The sequence below is a fragment of the Leptonychotes weddellii genome, chromosome 9, assembly GCF_054177405.1.
Source record: "Leptonychotes weddellii isolate Sample4059 chromosome 9, ASM5417740v2, whole genome shotgun sequence".
NCBI classification, from domain to species: Eukaryota; Metazoa; Chordata; class Mammalia; order Carnivora; family Phocidae; genus Leptonychotes; species Leptonychotes weddellii.
Window position 1 is genome coordinate 34453234 of NC_138377.1, and position 13107 is coordinate 34466340.

The 13107-nt window shown below is 34.4% G+C and overlaps 1 protein-coding gene across 2 annotated transcripts in view; it reads right to left on the reverse strand.

Moving 5' to 3' along the window:
* Positions 1-958: 958 nt before the first annotated feature.
* Positions 959-13107, reverse strand: part of SNAPC1 (small nuclear RNA activating complex polypeptide 1) — a 30886-nt gene continuing 18737 nt past the window's right edge. Inside the window, exons 9-10 of one of the 2 annotated variants that reach the window (XM_006738542.3) lie at positions 5360-5458; positions 959-2259 (exon numbers count right to left, since the gene is read on the reverse strand). In XM_006738542.3, the coding sequence (XP_006738605.1) occupies positions 2198-2259; positions 5360-5458 (161 nt within the window). In that variant the 3' untranslated portion in view covers positions 959-2197. The remainder of the gene's footprint in view (positions 2260-5359; positions 5459-13107) is intronic. The other variant, XM_081830421.1, reaches the window with a different exon arrangement.

Consider the following 13107-nt stretch of genomic DNA (forward strand, 5'->3'; position numbering starts at 1 on the left):
AATACTGTTAGTAGGAATGTAAACTGGCAATCTTTCTGGAGTTCGATTTGGCAATAATTAAAACTTTTTATATATATATGTATGTGTATATATACACACATACACTGTCCAACATGCAAATTCATGTGTAGATTTATCTAAAGAAATACCAACCTAAAGTGAGCCAAGATACACACACACAAGTCAACACAGCGTTATTTGAAATAGTGAAAAATGAAATGAACCTGTGCAGAGAAGAGGCACCAGTGCAAGCCTGAGATTGCAGTCCTTAGGCCTGCTTGCAAGGCTGGCCGTTGGCTGACATCTGGGAACTTGGCTGGTGACCAGTTCCCTACACTGAAACAAAGCTTTCCCTGAAAACCCAAACCTGTATATGAAGCCATTATGGAAATGACCTACTTTACAACCCAGAGCACCAACCTGCACGGAGACTCAACTGGTTTTAACCTTTCCTTACTGCTTTAGTCACTGCAAAATAGGGTTTTACTGCTTGCAGTCATAAGTACTCCTCTGGATTTCCATTTCTGTTGGCTTATATAAAATGACACTGAAATTATAGGCAAGAGCCCTAAATTTGTATCCCAGATGCATCACTCACTAACTCTGTGAATGTGGGCAAGGCACTTACCATCTTAAGATAGTTTCTCCATAGTACAAGTGAAATGATACTTTGTCTTTTGCTTAAGTATTATTATGAAAAAATAGAGGCCAACTCACTGTGTTAGTGGTACAATGTCTGTAAATGTTAATGATCAGACAAGTTTTAGCAAATAACCTAGTACACAAGAGGCCAATGTTATCTCCAAGTGCCCCAACACTAGAATGTTTAAATCCCAGAAGCTCTGTCCAATGTCCACATTATGAAAACTGTCCCATCTACTACCAGGAACATCTGAAATCAGAGGAAATAATTTTGTTTAGTAGCTAATGTGATAGCATACATTCTAATAAACAGAAGTTTACTTGGGCTAGCATCAGTATTTTTATTTTAAAAGATTACAGATTTCACACATTTTTACTCACAGGACATTTGCAAAATTCCTGAATATACAATGCTGGAAAACAACCTGGAGTATAATCAACTGTAAGACAGGCTGAGCCAACCACATGGTGTGGAGATAGTCTGCTAGTGGCAGCAATTCAAACAACATGGCTTAAGTGATCTCCATTTAAATGTCTTAAGTGAGAAATTAACAGAGGCACATCCACAAAGCTTAGAAATCTTTTTCTGTATCATCTATTCTGTACCATAGACACATTCTGGAATTTACATTACCACTCCTAAAGGTTTTGTTAGAAATAATTAGTATTTAGTAGTTAGGGGTGTATTTAGTATTTAGTAATTGGTATTTGGTATTCAGTCAGTTAAGTGGCCAACTTTTGAGGATTCTCCCACCCTCTCCCTCTGCCCCACCAGCCACACACGTGTGCACATGCACACTCTCTCTAAAAATAAATAAATCTTTAAAAAAAATTAAAAAGAAATAATTAGTATTTAAATGTTGTAGTTAAACAATGTACTGAACTAATCATATATGTATACATATGGACACATGCATACATATATCTATACATACACATATATACATAAATGTTAGGCCAAAGGGAGCTTTAAAACAAGCACCAAAGACTATTTAATTGATAGCAGAAGTAGAAACTGGGCTTCCTAAGTATCAGTCATGTAAGTTACTGACCACTGAAGTTTCATATGTTCAAAAATAAAGCAAATAAGGCAAAAACTGTATTGCACTTAACCATACAATATATAAAAGAGTTAATACACATCATAAACAAATCCATTACCATACTATAAATGTAATTAGCCACTTGCATGTAATAAACATTACTACTTCAAGAACAAGTATTTTAAATAGCTAATATCAGAACTGTAAGAAGTATAACATCACAAAAAGTTATAGGAAACAATAACCTGCAAATAACAGGATTATTTCTATTACATTCTAAATCCAAATTTTATTTCCATTTATGCAGATTTCATAAAAGGAAATGTTAAAATTAATTCTTGAAGTAAATTCTTATTTCTAATTTTTTGTTCCTTTATAAATCTAGAGCAATGTTAAGATATTGCCGTTTCAGAGAAATAACCTACAGTTTCCCAGAAGAATTATTTTTAATACTGGCAGTGTTCCTGTTCAATATACAAAATATAAATCTTTTCTTCTGTCAGTTGTCAAAATTAAGAATTCTTCACCGGGTTCTTTGTTCTGCATTTTCTTTTCCTCTTGGGCACAGTGAACTCTAAAGACATAAAATTAATAAGTCTGTCAGGTCTACAAAATAATACTTTAACTGATAATAATACATTTAAACGACACAGCTGTTTAATTGGAATGCCCTCACAACAAAAAATCCTAAACCTAACATATACATGATTCTTTCCTTCAAAATGATACTGCAGTTGAAAACTTGCTAAAGTAGATTCTAGTCTTCCTAAATCCTTATTTAATAATAAGCTACTTTGAAGCGGTTTCATATGGGTGAGCTCTCCCTAAACTATAGGCCAGTGCAATAAGAGACAGAGTGATTAAGATTTGAATTTCATTTCAATTAAACCTGAAAATGTAACCCAAATCACTAGTACCATACATCTTTTTCTATTATTATTTTTATTATTATGTTCAATTAGCCAGCATATAGTACATCATTAGTTTTTGATGTACTGTTCAACGATTCCTTAGTTGCGTATAACACCCTGTGCTCATCACCACATGTGTCCTCCTTAATACCCATCACCCAGTTACCCCACCTCCCTCCCTTCTGTAACCCTTAGTTTGGTTCCCAGAGTCCAGAGTCTCTCATCATTTGTCTCCTTCTCTGATTTCTTCCCATTCAGTTTTCCCTCCCTTCTCCAGTGGTCCTCCATGCTATTCCTTATGTTCCATATATGAGTGAAATCATATGATAATTGTCTTTCTCTGCTTGACTTATTTCACTTAGCATAATCCCGTCCAGTACACCTTTTTGGCTATGACAGCAGATGCCACAACCAACACTCAAGTAAGTGTTTATCTAGAAACAGCTGTGAACCTAAAAATTACAAATCATTAAAAACAAAGAAAACAGAAAATACAAAAACATGAAAATTATGAAAGATGTAAAGAAACAAAATATTCCCCACTAATGAAAAACAAAAGAAGAGTGATAGGAAAAGGAATGAGAAAAGACAAAGAAGAAAGTAAGAAGAAAAAGAGATTCCAGGAATCTTCTAGGTTCCTAGAAGACAGCAGTGACCAGGATGGAGTGCGGCAGGCCAAGAGAGCCAACTGTCCAGTAAGGCAGGTCAGAGGTCAGCAAGAAAGTTCTTTAAAAATATGAAAATGACAAAATCCCTAATGTGTTTTGAGTATCCCAACAGGAGATTTACACAACTGAGGAAGAGTCTGAAGATAAATTCGTGTTAAGTCTATAGAAAAAATAAATTAGTAGGACAAAAAGTTATCACTCTCTAGGGAAAACAATAAATGTACAGAGTAAGTCACAGTACATTACATGGCTCTGTTGTCAATAATATTTTATAAACGCAGAATACCGACATAGCTAAAATAATTATATTGGAAGGCTGGGGCCTGGGAAGCATACATGTGTTTGAAGTGGGAGGTGAAGAATATATTAAAGAAAACTATACCCTTGCCTTTCTCAGTGGAAAGTCAAGAGATAATCCACAGAATTAAAACATAAAGAAGTGATAAAATACAAATTTTTTAAAGACATAGAGGTAAATACCAAAACAATAGAGTCAAAAGTGATGAACCGTTGAACACTACATCAAAAACTAATGATGTACTATATGTTGGCTAACTGAACGTAATAATAAAAAATAAATAAAAATTTAAAAAGAAAGAAATGGGAGTCAAAGTCAGAAGACTGTAGTTTCTTATAATGAATATTATAAAATTATTTGAATTAAGTCATATGCATATGTCATTATAATTTAACCAAATTTTTAAAAATCACAAACTAACAGATTTTATTTATTTTTTTAAAGATTTTATTTATTTATTTGACAGAGACACAGCGAGAGGGGGAACACAAGCAGGGGGAGTGGGAGAGGGAGAAGCAGGCCTCCTGCTGAGCAGGGAGCCCAATGCGGGGCTCGATCCCAGGACCCTGGGATCATGACCTGAGCCGAAGGCAGACACTTAATGACTGAGCCACCCAGGCACCCCACAAACTAACAGATTTTAAAATTGGACTTGCCAAAGATTCATAAAGGTGTGTTTATTTATTTAACTGTTTACTCACAAAAAAAGCTACCAATCAAGACTGGAAAGAAACTACAGTCTGAAACTCATCACAAGATTGTAAAGGGCTATTTTATGCTGACATAAGCAAATCACAGAAGCACTCACATTTCTGAAGGAACAAATATTCCTTGTAAAATGTCTATTCTTTGTCTTCTATATACTTCTATAACACCGTTTCTCTCTACCATAATGAACTGGGCTGTTTTTCTCCCTAACTAAACTCTAAGGTCCTTGAAGGCACAGACTGATCTGATTCATTCAACAAATACTTAAGTCCAATATGGGCCAGTCACTGTGCTCAGATCTATAATAACTGTGATCAAAATAAAATGGTTCTTAAATTCCAGTAGTATGTATCTTTATAGCCCTGTACATAGCTAAGTGTTTGAAACATGATAGGCACTCAGGATATGCTTGCTGAATGAATATAAAACCAAATGAAAAAAAAAGTCATTACGCATTATTAACACACATTATATTCATTATCATTGATGGATTACCAATTATCAAGCCTAGCCTGCTAAATGTAACTTATTCTCTGTAATACTGTAATTATTACTAGAGACAGTATTATTTAAACTGTTGTTTAATAAACACTACAAACAAATTATGAAAACTACAAACTACAACACTAAAAGGTATAGCCATTTTAACTTATGTCATGCAATTTACAACTATTTAGTTACAATCATCATTCCACAGGTGAAAATTTTACATTCAAATTTGAAATAACTATTTTTTAACAATAAAATCTCTTTAAAGTTATATTCAGAAATTTGTATTTTGTGAACCTTGCCCTTTGTTAGGAATACATTCCAGACATCCTCATGATGAGGTATATTCACATACTAATAATGGTATTTTACCTATCCTTCACTTCTCACCTCAACTGACCACTACCTCTCCTTTCCATTTATTTATTGTATTAACATTTACTTTTAAGTGTCATGGTTAATACTAAAATTCTCCAATGTGTCAAAGAAAAAAAGCATCACAAGAACACAGAGCTAACCACCATGCTCTTCAAGGGTTCTAAATCTTAATGCTCTCCGAGCATAACTTTTCATCAGTATTTGACAAAATTTCATCTGTACCTGTTTCACTAACACTTTCATTGTCCTCTTCTTCTTCTGTAATTACAGGCATACTCAGCCTTAACGATTTATCTTCTTTATGTACATTCTGCATGTTATCTGGAAATAGTTGGGAAAATAATTTCATACAAAAACCAAAAATGTTAATCTTTGAGAAAAATTTTTACAAAATAATGTCATTACTACAACATAAAAATTAGATATTTAAACTAAATGCGAAAATTGGAATGGTAAAGAGAAATATGCATTTTAAAATAATTTCTATTTTTAAGTATTATTATATTTGTATCTCTGCTCTGAAAATAATCTAATTCTTATCATTAAAGAAAAGGGAGAAAAGGGAAAAAAATGACAATATTATTTAAACTGCTGTTTAATAAACACTACTCAAGCTTTATCACACACATTATGGGTTGTATCTGCAGATATCAGGGAATAATCGTGTGTCTTATTTCAACTTTATTAACTAATCACAAATGTAATTTTAAAGGTAATAGCCTTGTTTTTGAATGTATACTTTCTCTTCTCACTACATCTGCTCTATAAAATAGATTTCTCTAATCATAACTTGCCAATGACTTACCATTTTCCAAAACATTTTTCTACATCAACCTTCTGGTGCCTAAAGAAATACCCTAATCAAATTTATCAAATACCATTGTTTTATCAGGTCTCAGCACATAACTTTCAGGTCCCAACAGTAACACCCACATACATTCTCACTCCTTATGCTGCCTTATTTTTCTCTACAATACTTTCACCACCTGATCTATTATTACATGTTAATTTTTTTCTCTATGGTCTGCCTCCTCCCACTAGAATGTGAGTTTCACAAGGATAGACTTTGGCTTAAGTCAATGTATCCCCAGCACTTAGAAAAGTGCCTGGCATGCAGTAGGGCCTCGATAAATATTTATTAAATGATTAAATATGGGTTCAATGATTTTATACCACAGTATTTCATTTAGTACATATGTTAATAACATACCTGTCAGCACTTCTCAGAAGGCAAGAAATTAAAATGAAAATAAGCTTAAATTTTCTGCTCTGAACACATATATGCTGAGTTAATGGGGTATAGTAGAGTTTATGGAATGAACAGATTGCTCTAAGGTGGAGTTGAGTAAACTGCAGCCATAAGCTTCCATTTAAATACAATTTAAATTTGATAATAAAATAATACCAGTTTCCCATTAAGTCATTAAAGCAGAATTCTACCTTTACTTGCAAATCATAAATATTAATTACAATAATTTATTACATGATTTTTAAGATGGTAGATAATGTTTTAGGAAATCTTTTTATATCTAATCACATTTTTTTAAAACTTGGACCTATAAAATTTTCCAGTTCACAAAATTACAATCAGTACAATCTACCCAAAGTTACTGATACTGTTCTTCACAATCTTTTAGCATGGCCATCCATATCCATTATTAATGACTTTTCCCTAAATCCACATTTACAACTTGAAAGATTCTATCCAACAACGTCAAGGTAAGGATTTCTGAGTTTAAAACAGACAGTTGAGGGGCACCTGAGTAGCTCAGTCAGTTAAGCATCTGCCTTCTGCCTTCAGCACAGGTCATGATCCCAGGAGCCTGGGATCAAGCCCCACATTGGGCTCCCTGCTCAGCGTGGAGTCTGCTTCTCCCTCTCCCTGCACCTCACTCATGCTCTCTCTCTCTCCCTCAAATAAATAAATAAATAAATAAATAAATAAATAAATAAATAAATAAATAAATAAATAAATAAAATCTTTAAAAAAAAAAGACAGTTGAGAAACAAGTCTTCATCTAGCCACATGATGACTGTGTTTTAGAGATGGATCTCTACATTAAGTATGTTTAAAAAAATAAAAAGCAATGTTCTCTAAAAGCTCTTAAAAACAAATACAGTGCTTCACCCACCTAACATGCAGCCAGGAACCAAGAAGTAAACGAACAAAACTTCAGATGTTTATCTCAAAGTCCATATATTAAATAAAGCTCATGAACTTTAGTCACCGGTATGTTCCACAGGCCTTTATCCAAACCTGATTACATTTATTTTACATAAAACTGAAGTGAACGGCCAACCAGTTTCTGAAACCATTACAGTTAAACAGCAACAAAAGGGCAAAAAAAATTGCTATAAGCCACAATGAGAACCAAAGAAGACAACTACCACAGTAAGCGTAACAGAAAAACTTTTTAAAAAATAAGACATAAAAACTGACAAAGTAATGCAGCATGAAGCCGTAAGTATAAACTTCCCCACATACTTAAGATATTTCTTGATACAATCATTATATTATAAAGCCCAGTAACATAATATGCTTATGATGATAACCCTGAGTTATAAGGAGAAAATTAAATTATGTTAGGATATACTGTTCTAGAAAACAGGAGGGCACAAAATACATTTTAGTGTTTTTCTAATTATAAAAATGATAAATGCACCTTGTAGAAAACAAGCAATATATAGAGATGAATGTTTTAGAAAGATATTAACCGGAATAATTAAACTTTTAAAAAGTAAATTTTGACATTTAAATCATTAACCTTAGTTATTACAAAACTAACTCCCTAGAGGGTATCAGGTAGATGGTTTTACTATGCTCAAAGCTAACAGTGTGGGATACAATTATAACTAATAGACTATTGCTCAATCTTAAAACAAATGGTTACTAGACATGCAGTTAGAATACAACATACTGGGCGCCTGGGTGGCTCAGTTGGTTAAGCGACTGCCTTCGGCTCAGGTCATGATCCTGGAGTCCCGGGATCGAGTCCCACATTGGGCTCCTTGCTCGGCAGGGAGTCTGCTTCTCCCTCTGACCCTCCCCCCTCTCATGCTCTCTATCTCATTCTCTCTCTAAATTAAATAAATAAAATCTTAAAAAAAAAAAAATACAACATACTGAATTGCATGTCTAATTTGAGCTCCAGACCACATTTCCAGTTACCTGAAAGACAGCAAGTATAGCACTTAAAGACTCAGGCTTAGATTCAGACACACTGCTATTCGAGTCTCAGCTCCATTTATTAGCTAGGTGACCTTGGATATGTGAAAGAAGTGTGGCAGATACTAAGTGTGACAGAAATAATAGCTACTCTCCTCTCCACCGTCATTACTATTACTTATGTCCTTCCAGAAATGTGCACGCTATAGTGAGGAATGGGGAACACATAGAGCTGAAGCTTAAATAATACAAACTTCTGTAAATCCAATCAATAGATTGAGCCAGACAACTATTACAGGAATTGAACCTGGAAAGGCAGACTGGGACAAATTCTACCCCAAATGAAATCTTCATCCTGTGATCCTTATTTCTGTCAAAGGCACCAACATTCCTTCAGTTACTTAGGCATTAAGCATCCTTGTCTCATCCCTCTCCATCAGCCTCTATATTTGGTTACATACAGCTACGTTACATCTATACTTGGTTATATACATTGGCTCTCATATCTGTCTGCTTGCCTAATTCCTACAACCACCTGGCCAGATGCTCATTACTCCTAAACAGCCTTTTCCTTAGTGTTCCTATTTTCAGTTTGTCCCCACCTACCGACCATACTACTCCCAGATTGATTTTCTTCAAAGAAAACTGGTCATACCACTTTCTTACTCAGAAGTCTCAGATGACTCCCGTCTGCCTACCAAAATGTAATGCTTCCACATTTCAGGGCTGGTCAAAATACAATCCTCAACATATTTTTCTACATTAACAGTAGCTCCTCAACACATCCTTTACAGTCCCAGGCAAAATGGAGTCACTCTATACTTCCAACTACCCTGCCTTTTTTCATGCCAATTCTTATATTTGTCTTAAGTCTATGAAAGTATTGTTACATTTATTTTTTTTAAATAAAAAACTTTGGATTTTTTCCAGATTACTAAAGTAACATACAGTTATCACAAAAAATTCAAACATTACAGAAATTCCTGGACTTGGAAATTTCTCATGATCCCATCCCTGAGAATTAACCACTGTTAATATGCTTCTAGATTTCTTTAATGATATATTGTGTTTATGTCTACATATTATTTTTTAAAGATTTGTTTGAGAGAGAGAGAGAGAGTATGTGTGCATGCACAAGCAGGGGTAGGAAGAGGGACAAGCAGACTCCCTGTTCAGCATGGAGCCCATCATGGGACTGGATCCCATGACCCTGAGATCATGACCAGAGCCAAAACCAAGAGTTGGACATTCAACTGACTGAGTCACCCAGGTGCCCCTACAGATACTTTTATGAACAGATATGCAATCATACTCTTCTTTAAAAAGACATTTTCACTAAGCAATGCATTGGTATATTTTGGACCTATTTTCATGTCAGTATATATAGAACTTTCTCTAGCTTTTTAATAACTGCAAAATATTCTTTTGTATAGACTAACAATTTTATGTACCAAATTTTTCAATGTTACACATTTGAGTTGTTTAGTCTTTGCCATTTCAAATAATCCTGCAGTGAATGTTCTGTGTGTTTTTGTCACTTGTAAAGGATAAATTCCTAGAAATTGAATTGCTACATTAAAAGGCATGTACTTTTAAAATTTTGACAGATGATTCCATATTGCTGTCTGAAAAGGATGTGCCAATTTATACTCCCACTTAAATTCAGATTTTACCTCTTTACACTTCCATGATCAATGGGTATTCACTTATCCTTAATCTTTGCAAATCTAGTAAGTTATATAAAAATCATGTTTTAATTTACATTCCTTTAATTACTGAGATTAAATATCTCTTCAAATATATGTTGACTGTCTACACTTTGTGAATTGCCTGCTCATCTCCTAAGCCAGTTTCTTTACTTGGGTGGTGGTCTTTTTCTTACTAAATTCTAAGAGCTCCCCTAAAATTAGAAATGTTAACATTATTATATGTGCTGCAAATACTTTTGCAAGCTCTTTTGCATTGTTGAGAGTATAAGGTGCCTCTTTTTGAAAAGAGCATGAAATCAAAAATACCTTTCCACTTTAAGGAAATGAAATTTTGATTAAAGAGAAACCTTGAAGTACTTGGATCTTTAAGATATAGAATAATAAATCACTTCTGCTTCAAAGTATTTACAATATCTTCTGAGCCACCCAGCTGGTTAGCTAGAATAGTTGAGATACAACTGAAGATTTGAATTCAGGTATCTTATTACACTTTCTTTCTCATGGGTTAAATCCTCCCTAACACACCTAGGTAAATTCAGTAACAAATCTTGGATGTGATAAAGAACCAGTTCTTAAAAGTTAATCTCAGAGTTTACGAAAATGTTTTAGGTAACTACATTAAGTAATAAAATATAGTTAGTGAAGGAAGTGGCTATTTTGTAAATTACACCTGCCAAATTATTTAAGATGAAAAGAAACTTTCATTTAATTTCTTTCCTATTTTGCACTTGCTTCTCCTTTGTTCCTCAGCCACATAAAAACAAAACAAAACAAAAACCTGTTTAGGTGTTTAAGAAAGCAGCTTGGCCAGCTGACCTCTCTGCACTTGTATGAAGGTTGATTACTAATAAAAACTGCTTGTGCAGCTTTCAAAACGCAAGTTATCTTTGATACCTTAGGAAAAAAAAGACCCAAGTTATCTTTAATACCTTAGAAAAAACACTTAATCTTGCAGAAGTTAATTTTTAAATATAATCAAACTAATCAGTCTTTTCCTCATGTCCTCTGGTTTGGGTTTGTTTGGGTTGTTGATTTATACATAATAAAAGTCACCATGATTTTCAATGTACAGATTTGGGAGTTTGGACAAATGCAGTTGTGCAATTACCACTGCAACCAAAATACAGAACAATTCCGTATCAGAAATTTCCCTGCCCTTCTGCAGTCAACACTGCCCTCCACCCTCAGTACCTAGCCACCTATGATCTGTTTTCTGCCCCTATAAATTTTGCCTCTTCCAGATTGTCCTTAGGCCTTTTGTGTTTGTCTTCTTTCTCTTATTTGGCACAAGGCACAGGAGTCACCCCTGCTACCACATGTATCAGCAGCTGCTTTATTCTTGAGTAGTATCCCACTGTACACTTATTCCATGGTTTGTTTATCCAAGGACCAGTTGAGGATATTTAGGCTGGCTATAATTTTTCACAATTATGTACAGAACTGCTATAAACTTTTGCATGCAACTTTTTGTGTGAATATATAAGTTTCATTTCTTTTGGGTAAATACCAAGGAGTAGGACTGCTGGGTCATAAGTTAAGCATGTGTTTAGCTTTATTAGAAACTGCCAAACAGTTTTCCAAAGTGACTATACCATTCTGGAGTCCCACCAGCAATGTATGAAGGTTCAACTGTTCTGTGTCCTCATCAGCTTTCGTTATTGCCAATTTTCTTGTTTTGTTTTTTGTAGCCATTGCAACAGGGAGTAACAGAATGCCACTATGCTTTTAATTTGCATTTCCTAATAACTACAGATGTCAGACATCTTTCAAGATGTTTATTTGCCATGCACATATTCTCTTTGAAGTATCTGTTTCAAATCTTTTGCCCATTTTTTAATTGGGTTATTACTAAGTGTTGACAATTCTTTATATATTTGGATATAAGACCTCTATCAGGGTTGTATTTTGCAAATATTTCCTCCCACTCTGTGGCCTGTCTTTTCGTTTTCTTAAAAGTGTCTTCCAAAGAATTTTAATTTGAGGCAAGTCCAATTTATCAATTTTTTTCTTTTATGGCTTGTATTTTTATGTCATATATAAAAATATCTTTGCCCAATCCAAGACATTTTTTATGTTTTCATCTTTAAGTTTATGATTTTAGTTTTTGTATTTAGGTCTGTGATCCATTTTAAGTTAATTTCTGTATATGATAAGAGGTATAAGTTGAGGATCTGTTTTTTGCATATGGATATAAAATTATATCAGCGCCATTTACTGAAGACTATCTTTTTCCACTGAATTGTCTTTGCACCTTTATCAAAAATAAAATTGACCATATAAGTACAAATCTATTTCTAGATTCTCTATTCTCTTCCATTGACTTTTGTGTCTACCTTCTTGCAGATAGCACACTGTGTCTTGATTTCTGAAGCTTTATAGTTATTTCTCAAAACTTGTTTTGGCTACTCTACTTTCTTTCCATTTCCATATACACTTAAGAATCAGCTTGTTATCCTGGGATGGAGCCCCACATCGGGCTCCCTGCTCAGCAGGGAGCCTGCTTCTCTCTCCCACTCCCTCTGCTTGTGTTCCCTCTCTCTCCCCCACTCCCTCTGCTGTGTCGCTCTCTGTCAAATAAATAAAATCTTAAAAAAAATCAGCTTGTTATTTATATAACTGTTGGGATTTCTTCCTGGGATTACATTTAATCTACAGAACAATATAGGACTAGGTGACTTAACTGTATTGGTCTTCTTTTTTTTTTTTTTTACTTGATTTTATCTTTTATGTTAATCATCATACATCATTAGTTTTTGATGTAGTGTTCCATGATTCATTGTTTGCGTATAACACCCAGTGCTCCGTTCAATACGTGCCTTCTTTAGTACCCATCACCAGGCTAACCCATCCCCCCAACCCCCTCCCCTCTAGAACCCTCAGTTTGTTTCTCAGAGTCCATAGTCTCTCATGGTTCGTCTCCCCCTCCGATTTCACCCCTTCATTTTTCCCTTCCTACTATCTTTTTTTTTAACATATAATGTATTATTTGTTTCAGAGGTACAGGTCTGTGATTCAACAGTCTTACACAATTCACAGCGCTCACCATAGCACATACCCTCCCCAATGTCTATCACCCAGCCACCCCATCCCTCCCA